The sequence below is a fragment of the Watersipora subatra genome, chromosome 9 (genome assembly GCF_963576615.1).
Source record: "Watersipora subatra chromosome 9, tzWatSuba1.1, whole genome shotgun sequence".
NCBI lineage: Eukaryota > Metazoa > Bryozoa > Gymnolaemata > Cheilostomatida > Watersiporidae > Watersipora > Watersipora subatra.
In genome coordinates this window covers 33,004,002-33,015,976 of record NC_088716.1, presented here as the reverse complement: position 1 = coordinate 33,015,976, position 11,975 = coordinate 33,004,002, and the positions used below count along the sequence as shown (strand labels likewise).

The 11,975-nt window shown below is 36.2% G+C and overlaps 1 protein-coding gene across 1 annotated transcript in view; it reads left to right on the top strand.

Moving 5' to 3' along the window:
* Window positions 1–250: 250 nt before the first annotated feature.
* LOC137404606 (phospholipid scramblase 2-like) overlaps window positions 251–11,975 on the top strand; it is a 36,769-nt gene continuing 25,044 nt past the window's right edge. Inside the window, exons 1-2 of the mRNA XM_068090826.1 lie at window positions 251–364; window positions 3,083–3,253. Of these exons, the coding sequence (XP_067946927.1) occupies window positions 3,097–3,253 (157 nt within the window). The 5' untranslated portion in view covers window positions 251–364; window positions 3,083–3,096. The remainder of the gene's footprint in view (window positions 365–3,082; window positions 3,254–11,975) is intronic.

Genomic DNA, 11,975 nt, shown 5'->3' with positions numbered 1-11,975 from the left:
CTATCTAATAGCTTTACAAGATTCCATGAGAAACTCTAAGGAAAAGCAAAGATCCGTGTTTGACAAACTATGTTCGCTAGGCTCGCACCCCGCTCGCACAAACTAGGCTCGCAATGCAAAAAATACGCTCGTAAAAAATCCCCTAATCACGTAATTTCGCCACAGTACAAGAGTCTATTTGCGAAACGTCTATTTCGTCCGTCGTAAAAAACGAAACCCGTCTCAGGCGGGTTTCGTCTTCTGTAGTAGACCGCACTACGGCCCAGTTAGATTAGATTAGAGTGAGGAGGTTAGGGAGACGTCGTTACCGCAAGTCGTTTAAGCTAGTTATTGTTGTTTTTCAGCGCTGCCTTCTTGAGAGCAGGTGTGGTATACCCACGTTATTTTAACTTATTTAACAGTTATTTAGTAACTTTTAGTACAGTGTGTAATATAAATGAAAGATCGGTGGCTGGAAGAATGCCATTGTAATAATAGTAAAACAGGAATTATTCACATCTAAGTGTAGCGTGTTCAAAACCATTATATTGTTGAAAACCATGTTTTGTAGCATTACCAAACATGATGACATAAATTGCTCTTACGGCTATTACAATATGGTTGGCAAAGAAATTCTATTTGGGGTTAACCGTCAACTTCAATGTGACTAATCTTCAATTACACTTTAGTTCCTCATTCAAAACAACTTGTTGAGTAGTTACTCAACAAATAGCCAGTATTGTTTGAAAATACACGTTTCTTTGTCACTATGTAGCATATCATCATCATTATTGTCATTGACATTTTCGAAGATATTCACCAGCAGTGTAGCAGCTTTAAATCATACTTTAACATTTTTTTATGAGAATACACAGATCACTTGAAGTCATTGATTTTGCACTGTCTTACCCAACTGTTTTCATTCAGTGACGAGTTATTGGACGGCTTTTGGCAATTTATCATGTTATTTGCATTCTACATCATGTTGTGTATAATAGTTTGGTATTAAAATTGCTTCTAGGATCATTGATTCTCTATGGTCATTCGTTTGCTTAGGAAAAATTATCAGTTTCTGGTAATGTTAGAAAAGTCGTGGTGCACCAATAAGCTTTTTCCTTGACATGTGGTTTCACCACCACAGCATTATAATGAAATTCGTCTCCTTTTTGAAATTCGTTTCCTTTTTGATAGACATGGACATAGTAGTCTCTCTGCTTTGTTTTTGTCACTTGTTTTGCTTAGAACTTCTTAGCATCCATCCGCCATCTTTCCTGAAAACTACAAATTATTAATGACAGACTTGATAACAGCTTGCATGTTGGGTGACTGGTACTGCCTAGGAAATCATTTCCTTAATCTTAGCATCAGCTAGCTTTAGTGAAGCCTGATGAGTATCCAATGATGGCTTTCAGAGATTGTTAGCTACTCAGGCTCTCTCCATATTGTTTCAACTAGAGCATTAATATCTCAACAGTCAGCTAGAGCAACTGTTGATCAATTGCCTTTCACAGTATTATTTCCATTGTGTTGTACAAAAGGCCAACACGAAACTCATGTCCATCAACTTTCCACAATCTCTTATGATTATGCAATTCATTGAATTGGACTGATCCATTGCTCATCTTTTTTCTTAGTGAACCTTCTATAGCATGCCTCATCTATGGTGTGCCGCATCTATGATATGCCTCATTCATCTATGGTGTACCGCATCTATGGTATGCCGCATCTATAGTATGCCATGTCTATGCATGGTCTATGGTATGCCGCATCTATGGTATGCCGTGTCTATGCATAAAAAAATGGAAGAGCTACAATTATTCTGTAAAGCTATCTCTATGTAATGTAATATATTAGCCTGCTTGTTGTTTACATGAATAAGGATTTTAAACAAACTAGTTTTTGCAGGCCTGTATTCACTGGTTGCAAGTTGGGGCGGCTAATGTTAGGCGACTAGTTATGAACACCTAGAGGTGTGGAGGGGATGGTGTAAGCCTCCAACAGGTTTCTCTCATGTAGGGGGTCAGCAGGGCCTCTCATGTGAAGTTTTAAAAATTTTTATCGGAAAGTATCAACATTTTTCTATTTTTTGAGATTTGTTTTGTTTTAGGTGATGTGACTGACGAGAAGTTTTTAAATTAAAATAGGCAAAACTTGACCGCAGTTGAAACGCTCAGAAAAAAGACATCTTTTTCTTTTGAGCGTTTTAACAAAGATCAATTTTGCGGATTTTATTTTAAGTTCATTCAGAGGTTTTTACGCTTTCGATGGGTCATGGCCAAGCGGGTGTTTGGTAAAACTTGATCTTTTGCAAACCTTTTTAAGAGTCACTAACAAGAATATTTTGCCGCTAATGATGATAATAATGACGCCTAAGAACTACTAAAAGTTGGATGTTTGTCTCTACGCTTGGAATGAAGTGATATTCTACAGCGATAAAAACCGTGTCCATAGCCGTTGGGCAAATAACTTTTCGAATAAATGATGTTGGGGTCGAGTTATCTGAAGCAATTTATCATTGCGTTGGAACTGACCAAACAAATCCGTTTGAGTTAACCATCTGTTTGAGATGAAGTGTTACATTTTATCCGAGGGCGAGTTAGCCGAGTTTGACTGTACTTAGCAGTGAAAAATTCCCAAAAAGTTGGGGCGGCTCAGCCGGCCAGCCGCCCCGGGAAATACAGGCCTGGTTTTAGCCCAATGCAACCATAAAAATCAATATCTTGATGTAATTATATATGCCTGTTCCTGGATTATATTGTCAAGATGCCACAACTTTTTTCTGCCTTATGGTAGATCTCAAAATTTTTGGGTTTATCATTTTGTACTGCCATCTGTTACTAACAGGTCACGTATTTCGTGGGTTGTCAGCTAATCATAAGCCATATGATCTAATTCATGGCAACTAGCTGCTACGCGAAACTGAATTCAGTAATAATCGATAAACTTTTATAATACAATAGCGAAGGTAGCTTCTTCAATGATACCTTCAACAAGCCTCATGGTTGTATTCGTGATTGTTTTCAAACATGACAATATGTTGTACAATGCTTGATGGAGGGTGCTCCAGTACTTAGTGTATATGATTGAGAGGACTATGTCATAGGTCACAAGGTCAAGATGAGTAAAGTAGACCAATCGCAACAACCTGGTTATGGCCAACCTCCCGCTTATACACAACCACAACCAGGCTATGGTCAACCGCAACCAGGCTATGGTCAACCGCAACCAGGCTATGGACAACCGCAACCGGGCTACGGTCAACCACCCCCACCAGGTTAGCTTTTTCTCCAGTTTCTCGACCATTATTTTTTACCTTCATGTGCTTGTGCATTTTATTACAGCTGTCATCGGTAAATGGAGGTAGAACTCTAACAAGATTCTGTTGTCATCCTATGGAGTAGGCACAAGCATGAAAAACTTGTATCTCTATCTCTCCCTCTTTCAAACCCTTTCTCTCATGGAAATGTTTTTGTTTGGCTTCATTCTTATCTGGACAACCTCAGCGTCAGCCTCAGCGTCACCGTCACCCTCAGCGTAGCCCTCAGCGTCACCCTCAGCCTCAGCGTTGCCCTCAGCGTCACCCTCAGCATCAGCCGCAGCGTCACCCTCAGCCTCAGCGTCACCCTCAGTGTCACCCTCAGCCTCAACGTCGCTCTCAGCGTCACCCTCAGCATCGCCCTCAGCATCGCCTCCAGCCTCAGTGTCGCCCTCAGCGTCACCCTCAGTGTCAGCCTCAGCTGCTTTTGAATATGTAAACATTGTACGCTTAGCTAAAACGACTGTGATTACAGATACAGTCAAACATGGATAACTCGCCCACGGATAGCTTGAACACATGGTTAATTCGAACGGTTTCTTTGGTCCGTTCCCACGTAATGATAAATTGCTATAGATAACTCGAACTCAACACTGTTAATTCGAACTGTTTTTTGCCCAACGGCTACCGAAACGGTTGTTATCGCTTTAGAAAATCACTTTTTTCCAAGCCATAGATGTAAACTTCAACTTTTCGTAATTCATGAGCATCGTTATTACCACCATCGGCAAAATATTTTTGTCAACGACTTTTCTCAAGGTTTGATGAAATTTGATTTATACCAAACATCCGCTTAGCGATCGCCCTTCGGAAGCAAGGTAAAGCGAGGTAATCTTTGCATAAACTTCAAGAAAAATCGGCAGAATTGATCGTGGGTAAAACGCTCAAAAGAAAAAGATGTCTTTTCTTTTGAGCATTTCAACAACGATCAAGTTTTGCCAATGTCAATCTAAAAAACGTCCTGGCAATAACATCACCTTAAACAACAAACCAATCTCAAGTGATAGAAAAATCTCTATACTTTTTGATAAAAACGTTTTAAACTTTACATTAGAAGCATTTAATTTGAAACAAGCCATTTGTGCTTTTGATTTATATTATAGTTTGTATATGTACATGTATCTACTAATAAATAAGTAAATATATGGACTTGTGACAATGCTCTGATAACTTGAACGCTCTGATAATTCGAACACTTTCGCTCGGTCCCGTGAAGTTCGAGTTATCCATGTTTGACTGTATGTCTATCCATTTCAAGACATTTCTTACAGGGCAGACAACTTTATGATAATATGTTGTACTCTCCTCGGGACTAATTAACATCATTCAGCATGGTTTGTTGGCCTGATCAGTTGTGAGGTTTGACCAGCTAATGTTGATCATGGTAATTATAGCTATGTAAACACCTGCCACACCCAACACTGCCACACCCAACCGGCATCAGAGTAAAAAGGCAAACAAAAAGGTTCCATGTAATTAAGAGTTAGACAAGAACTGTCTGAGTGACTAGCGGTATACCAGCCAGCCGTATAAATATTATTATAAATATTAAGTCAGGACCTTCTTAGTAAAGCTATAGAGATGAAAAATGTTAGCGGTGATTGTGTTCTCACTGCTCGATCCTTCTCACTGCTGAGTTGCTAGTTACTTCTCAGCTATTTACATGCTTATGTCGTTAGCACTGTCAGTAGACTCTTAAAACATCCGTGGATGTGGATCTGTGGTTGACGCGAACAACTTAGGAACAACTTAGGCCTTTATCAGATAATGCAGTTTACGTTTCTATGCAGCTCCTTGGGGATCAGCCTTAGGTTGTTTACATGGCAAACACCGATATGTCTCCTCCATATTGACATATCGATTAGCGCTTTCAACAGCCTTGAAAGATTGAGTGAGGATTCCAATAAGGTTGCCACAACACTCCCTTAGGTGATTCAGGCTAGTTGATAGTTGATAGTCGATAGGGTTTCTGTATAATCGCCTTGCCTCTCCAACTCCGATCATAAATGGAGAGAGATGTTAGCGTCTATCATCGCTGAAGTTTATAAAATACTGCATTTGGCCTATGTGAAACTATGGAGATGTTATAACTGGCTTCAGTTATGTTTACACTCGCTTGTTGGTGACTCACTAACAATTGGAGACACTAGCATTTTGGTGGTACGGTCCTTATACATCTCTAGTGTAGACAGCAACGCTGTGTTACTGAGATGCTTGGCGGTCTTGGTTTTGTCAACTGAAACATGTCTCTCATTTTGAGTGTCTCAATGCAGCTTTGTGGTCAACTAGAGCTTGAATTGTCAGTGTTGATAGCGACTCAGGTCTAGTCAGTTTACACGATGTGCTTTATGTCAGGTCTAGTCAGTTTACACGATGTGCTTTGTTACCGACTAAGTAGTTCTAGCACATGCATATTTTTGTTTTATATCAAATATTTATTAAGTACAATTTGAATGACAGAATCAATAACTGCCATCTGAAGGAGTTGTATTAAATTGAGTACATTTTAGACCATAAACGTAGGTGCTTCTGACGAATTGCAGCATTCTAAAGCGCAAGTCATTGGCTGACAGAAAGACATAAAGTTTGTGCGCAGCCATGGATACTTGGGCTTTATCACCGTAGCACCTGCAGCAGGAGAGCCGCACTAAATATCAACCGCTTGACTATTGGCTAATGCATGAACAATAAATTAAACACGCTAATGCTAAATGTGTATGTAGAGGTCGTCTATAGGACGTAGCATTCATGTGGGCCAATGAGTGTCTGTTGCCATTCACTCTGCATCTAATGTAGTTAGTAACTACGTAATAAGTACATGATCTTGTCAATGCAGCTTAACAGCATTGTGAGAGCTGATTAAATACGTGCTGTCAAACATGCACATACATTGTAACACAAGATATACTTAGTTACCATTATTTACCTACTGTTACGTCATGGAAATACAATCATTCAATTGATATCCTATGCTATAACCACAATTGCTTTGTTTAATCGATTTTGGTACCATGCAATAGATGATTCAGAGACATGCTCAAGCAGTAGAGCTTCTCGTGACAGCGTATTGTTCAGCCAATAGCCCAAATTCTGTATGTTCATGATGAAATTGCATTTATATTGAAGTAAGCTATCTGCACATGGTTTGCCAAGACCTCTCTCTCTCTGCTAACGCTGCTACTGCCCTTCCCTATGCACAATAGATAGGCTTTGTACATTGTGTTTCATACCCAGACTCTAGGACTAGCTAGTCTGAGCTCAGTTAGTTTTAGAGTTTGAGGTGGACCGTCAGCTTGCGTGCAGGACTGTAAGCTAGAAATGTTTGTCTCTATCAGCTGCTGTTCTTGACACAACTTTGATCAAAGGGCAGTATATTGGGATCTCTAAAAACATGCACTGTGCTGACATCAGCATAAATCAATAAAATGTGATGGATAAGTAATGTCTAGAGCAGGAGTTCCCAACCAGGGATGAATTCCCCCCTAGGGGGAATTTCTAATATATATATATATAAGGGGGAAGCAGAGAGATGTCTGATTTGTTAAATTTTTAATTTATGTCCTGCAGTGTCATGCTAGTTTGGATTTCATCATTTAAAGAGGTTGTTGCGTCAAATTTGAGTTGATTTTAAAATAAAGTATTTTTCTTTGTCTATCAGTTGATATGTTGCTTGTTGTGTTAGGCGATCTCATTGTCAAGATATTTGAAGATTAAAATAAAAAAAATTGATTGCGGTAAAAACGCTCAGTCCAAAAAAGCATGCCCAGACTTGCCCAAAATGATGTAACGCGTGATACAACCTGTCTTTATCTCTCGTATTCACATCAGCTATTGCGATAAAAGTCTAGTCCTACACGGCTCTATTGGCATATATTTTATCTTGTATTTGCTCATGTTGGCTAGAATAAAATTTTAAATCCAGCTACAGATATATTATTACCAATGTCTCAAATGCCTCAAATAAGGGAAATTAAAAACTTGTCATATTAGCTTCTTCTAAATGCTGTATAAACATCTTAGTACCGACTACCAATTCTACCGGTCTACGGTAATGATGTCAAGCAAACTATGCAGAATAAGGTCTTTGTATCGGCACAGTTCCGTCGCTACCCACACTAATAATACACAGCCCCCAAAAGCCCCGCCCGCATGATGCCACTAGTTATCACTAGTTACGTCACGAATGAAGCACCCACTCGAATCTGAGCTTTTTAAAAGATGGCCTCATTCAAATGCATATATTTCTGGACAGTGTTAGTCTACAAAGAAAGAAATGACATCCAATTGTAGCTGATGTTTTAGCCTGTTATTGGTATTAATTTCATTAAATCGACCTTTTTCACGCAACCACATCTTTAACATTATGGTTTTATCTATAACACTAGTTGCTAATAATGAGCTACTAGTCAGAACCCAGATATATGTGAATACATCCATCCTGATTTTGATTGGATAGTAAGTTAACCTAGTCGTAACCAATTCACCGCAATGCTGAAGGTCATGTATTGTGTGTTGTATGCGTGCTGTATAAAGATTTATAATATATGTTGTTATATGTTTAGAATGATATGTACAATAAAATGGGATTATAATTTGTATCAGTTGTTTTTAGTCATGTGAGTTAAAAGTGCAGGGGAATCAAATTTATGAAAAGGCAGAAGGGGGAACTGAATGAAAAAGTTGGGAACCCCTGGTCTAGAGAGTTTACTCATGGAAGAAAGTCGCCACCCTAATGTTTCCCTAGAACTCTGCTAAAATTGACAGTATCGTCTGAGACAATGAATCGGCTGATTCGCAATATATGTTAGTGATAGATGTTAACAATGGATATTGGCAATAGATGTTATCGATATATGCTAGTGATGGATGTTAGCGATAGATGTCAGCGATAGATGTTAGAGATGGATATTAGCCATGGATGTTAACAATAGATGATGTTAGCGATGGATGTTGGCGATAGGTGTTGGCGATTCATGTTAGCGATACATGTTAGCGATACTGTAGAAGGGAATTTTATAACGACATTTATTTTAACGTTTTTAATGACCACTATAGCATCGTTAAAATATAAACCAACAAAATAATTTGACTGTCAAAATTTACTACGTTATTATTTTGCAATTAATTATGATTAATTTCTCATTAATAATGATTTATAATGATAGGAACTTGATGTCAATTCACACGCATTAGTAGCGTTATTGTTTGTTGGGGACATCAATCAATGCAGTGAACACCGTGTTGAAAGAAAATAAGACACACTGACACTCACAGTACTACACAAGCAGCATGGCTCTGGAAAGGTTTGGATTCACTACTGACTTCTCTTCAATAACTTGTAATGATTCTGAAGATGAGGCAATAGAGAAAGAGTTAGCTCTGATAAATAACACTAATAAAAAAGGAAAAGAGGAAGTCATAATAACTACACACTGTGCTAGTATCTGTAGCTGTAGTACTACTAGCAGCTGTATCATGTATGTATTTGTATACAACTTGTAATTACTGTAAGAAAGATGTTCAGCAATTATTAGCAGCAGTTGAGTGTTTGGGAAAGCGTTGAAATTAATATACACAACACCGCTGATCGTTAGAATCAAAATACGTTAATATAAAAACAAGGTAAATTGTGGCAAAAATGTTGAAATTTTCAGCGTAATTAAATTCCATTCTACAGTAGATGTTAGCGATAGATGTTAGCGATGGATGTCAGTGATGGGTGTTGGCGATAGGTGTTGGCGATGGATGTTGCCGATGGACATAGCGATAGGTATTAACGATGGATGTTAGCGATGGACATAGCGATAAATGATAGGGATTGATGTTAGCGATAGATTTTATCAATAGATGTTATCAATCGATGGTAGCAATAGATGCTATCAAAAGAAGATAGCAATAAATGTTGTCAACAGAGGATAGCAATAGGTGTTAGCAATAAATGTTTCTATTCATGATAGAACTTGAAAGTACTAAATTGAATTACGCAAAACACACTACGCATTTTCAGATTTTGCCGATTCTTTGTAGCGACCTTGACATTACTCTGATATGGCAGCCGCAGTTAGAATGAGATGTCATGGAATCAATTAAACATGTCAATCTCTCGAAGTGTCATAACGCTACCAACAAATATCGAGATTTTATGTTTTGGAAAGAATCCTTTAAAAAGCAAACGCTAAATTTTGCATTAGTCAGCTAATTGACCTATACCAGCCTTGCCAACTGTTCCACCCATAGAGTTATCTCCCCCTAGAGTGATAACTGTGCATTCAACAACACGAGCGTTTCCAGTGCCAACAAGGAGCGTTTAGGCCACGCCCCTTTTTTGTGCTAGTCAATCGTAGTGATCGACAGAGCAATAACGTCAGCCATGAGAATGATCATGAATTTCCAGTTAAGATAGTAATTATTGCTCATATTAAAGAAATGATGATTATAGTTTATTACTCTAATATATTCTTATTATTTAAAGCAATTCAGTACCTACATGCATTGCAAAGGCACTGAATAGATGGTGTTAAGTAAGTGAGTTAATGCAATCAGTTACTCCAATGATATACAGCCCCCACACATGAGGAGCTGTATATCATTGGTTATTCATAGATGAGATAGATAGTCATACTGGGGTTGTATTACATTGGTGTGATGGGAAGCTAATTGACTGTCATCAACTGAAAGTATTGACATTGTATGGTGATAGAGTGATTCATTGTCACCTCAGTTCACAAACAGCCCGTGCATGTAATCTTAGATTTCAATACATATCAATCAAATACATAGACTAGCTTGAAGCAAAGATGTCCACTAGTTAGTGGACATCTTTGCTTGATGTAAGCAAGCAAAAAGTTTGAAAGTTAGAGTGGCTAATGTTGTTATATGTTAGATAAAAATAAATTATACTTAATTATACTAAATTATAATTATTTAAAAATAAAATAGACTTTTTATTACTTTATTTATTAAATAAAGTAATAAAAATTAGCTATAATTACAATAATTTTTTATTGTAATCATAGCTAAATCATATCTATTTAGCATTACTTGCTAATTATTTTACATTTATACACATTTGCAGTTTCATTTTTCTTCTTAATTCATTTTAACAAAAAACTTCTTTCATGATATGAAGTTTAAAAGTGGTAGTTGTTTGAAAAAGCTTGAAAACATTTACAGTTGTTTTTATTTTCTCTCTTCTCTTCATTTATTTCAATTACACAAAACACTTCATAATATGTAGTTTGAAAGTTAAAGTGGTAAATGTTGTTATATGTTAAATAAAAACAAATTATACTTAATTCTACTAACTATAATTATATAAAAATAAAATGGACTTTTTTATTACCTTATTTATTAAATAATTTTTCATTGTAATCATAGCTAAGCAGATTATATTTAGCCATTACTTGCTAATTATTTTACAATTAAACACATTTACAGTTTTATTTTTTTTCCTAATTTATTTCAACAGAACATTTCTTTCATGATATGAAATTTAAAAGTTGTAGTTGTTTGAAAAAGCTTGCAAACCTTTAGAGTTGTTTTCTTTTTCCACTTAATTCATTTAAACTGTTTAAAAAATTTTTCTCATGATATGAAGTTTAAAAGTTAGAATAGTAAATGTTATATAAAAATAAATTTTCTGTCCAAATACTTTTTTATTACTCGGGCAACACCGGGTAGTACAGCTCATAGTTGATGGCAGTTGATTAGCTTCCCATCACACCAATGTAATACAACCCCAGTATGACTATGTATGTTATCTATGAGTAACTGCTTGCATTACCTTCACTTTCACTCACTATCTATTCAGTGCCTTGGCAAGTCATGTAGGTATCAGGGATTACGTGTATGTCACAATTTCCATTTTCATAATTCATTTCCATTTCCATAATTCATTTCCATATTATTTCTATTTCCATAACATTTCCCTACTTCATTTCCATATTATTTCCATTTCCATAAAAGTTCCATAATTCATTTCCGTATTAATTCCATTTCCATAATTCATTTCCATATTATTTCCATTTCCATATTATTTCCATTTCCATATTATTTCCATTTCCATATTATTTCCATTTCCATAATTCATTTCCATATTAATTCCATTTCCATAACTCATTTCCATATTATTTCCATTTCCATATTATTTCTATTTCCATAATTCATTTCCATATTAATTCCATTTCCTTAATTCATTTCCATATTATTTCCATTTCCATATTATTTCCATTTCCATATTATTTCCATTTCCATAATTCATTTCCATATTAATTCCATTTCCATAATTCATTTCCATATTATTTCCGTTTCCATGTTATTTCCATTTCCATAATTCATTTCCATATTAATTCCATTTCCATAATTCATTTCCATATTATTTCCATTTCCATATTATTTCCATTTCCGTAATTCATTTCCATATTAATTCCATTTCCATAATTTATTTCCATATTATTTCCATTTCCATAATTCATTTCCATTTCCATAATTCATTTCCATATTAATTCCATTTCCCTACTTCATTTCCATAGTATTTCCATTTCCATATTATTTCCATTTCCATAATTCATTTCCATATTATTTCCATTTCCATAAAAGTTCCATAATTCATTTCCATATTATTTCCATAGCATTTCCGTATTATTTCCATTTTCATACCATTTCCATACTTGTAAAATAA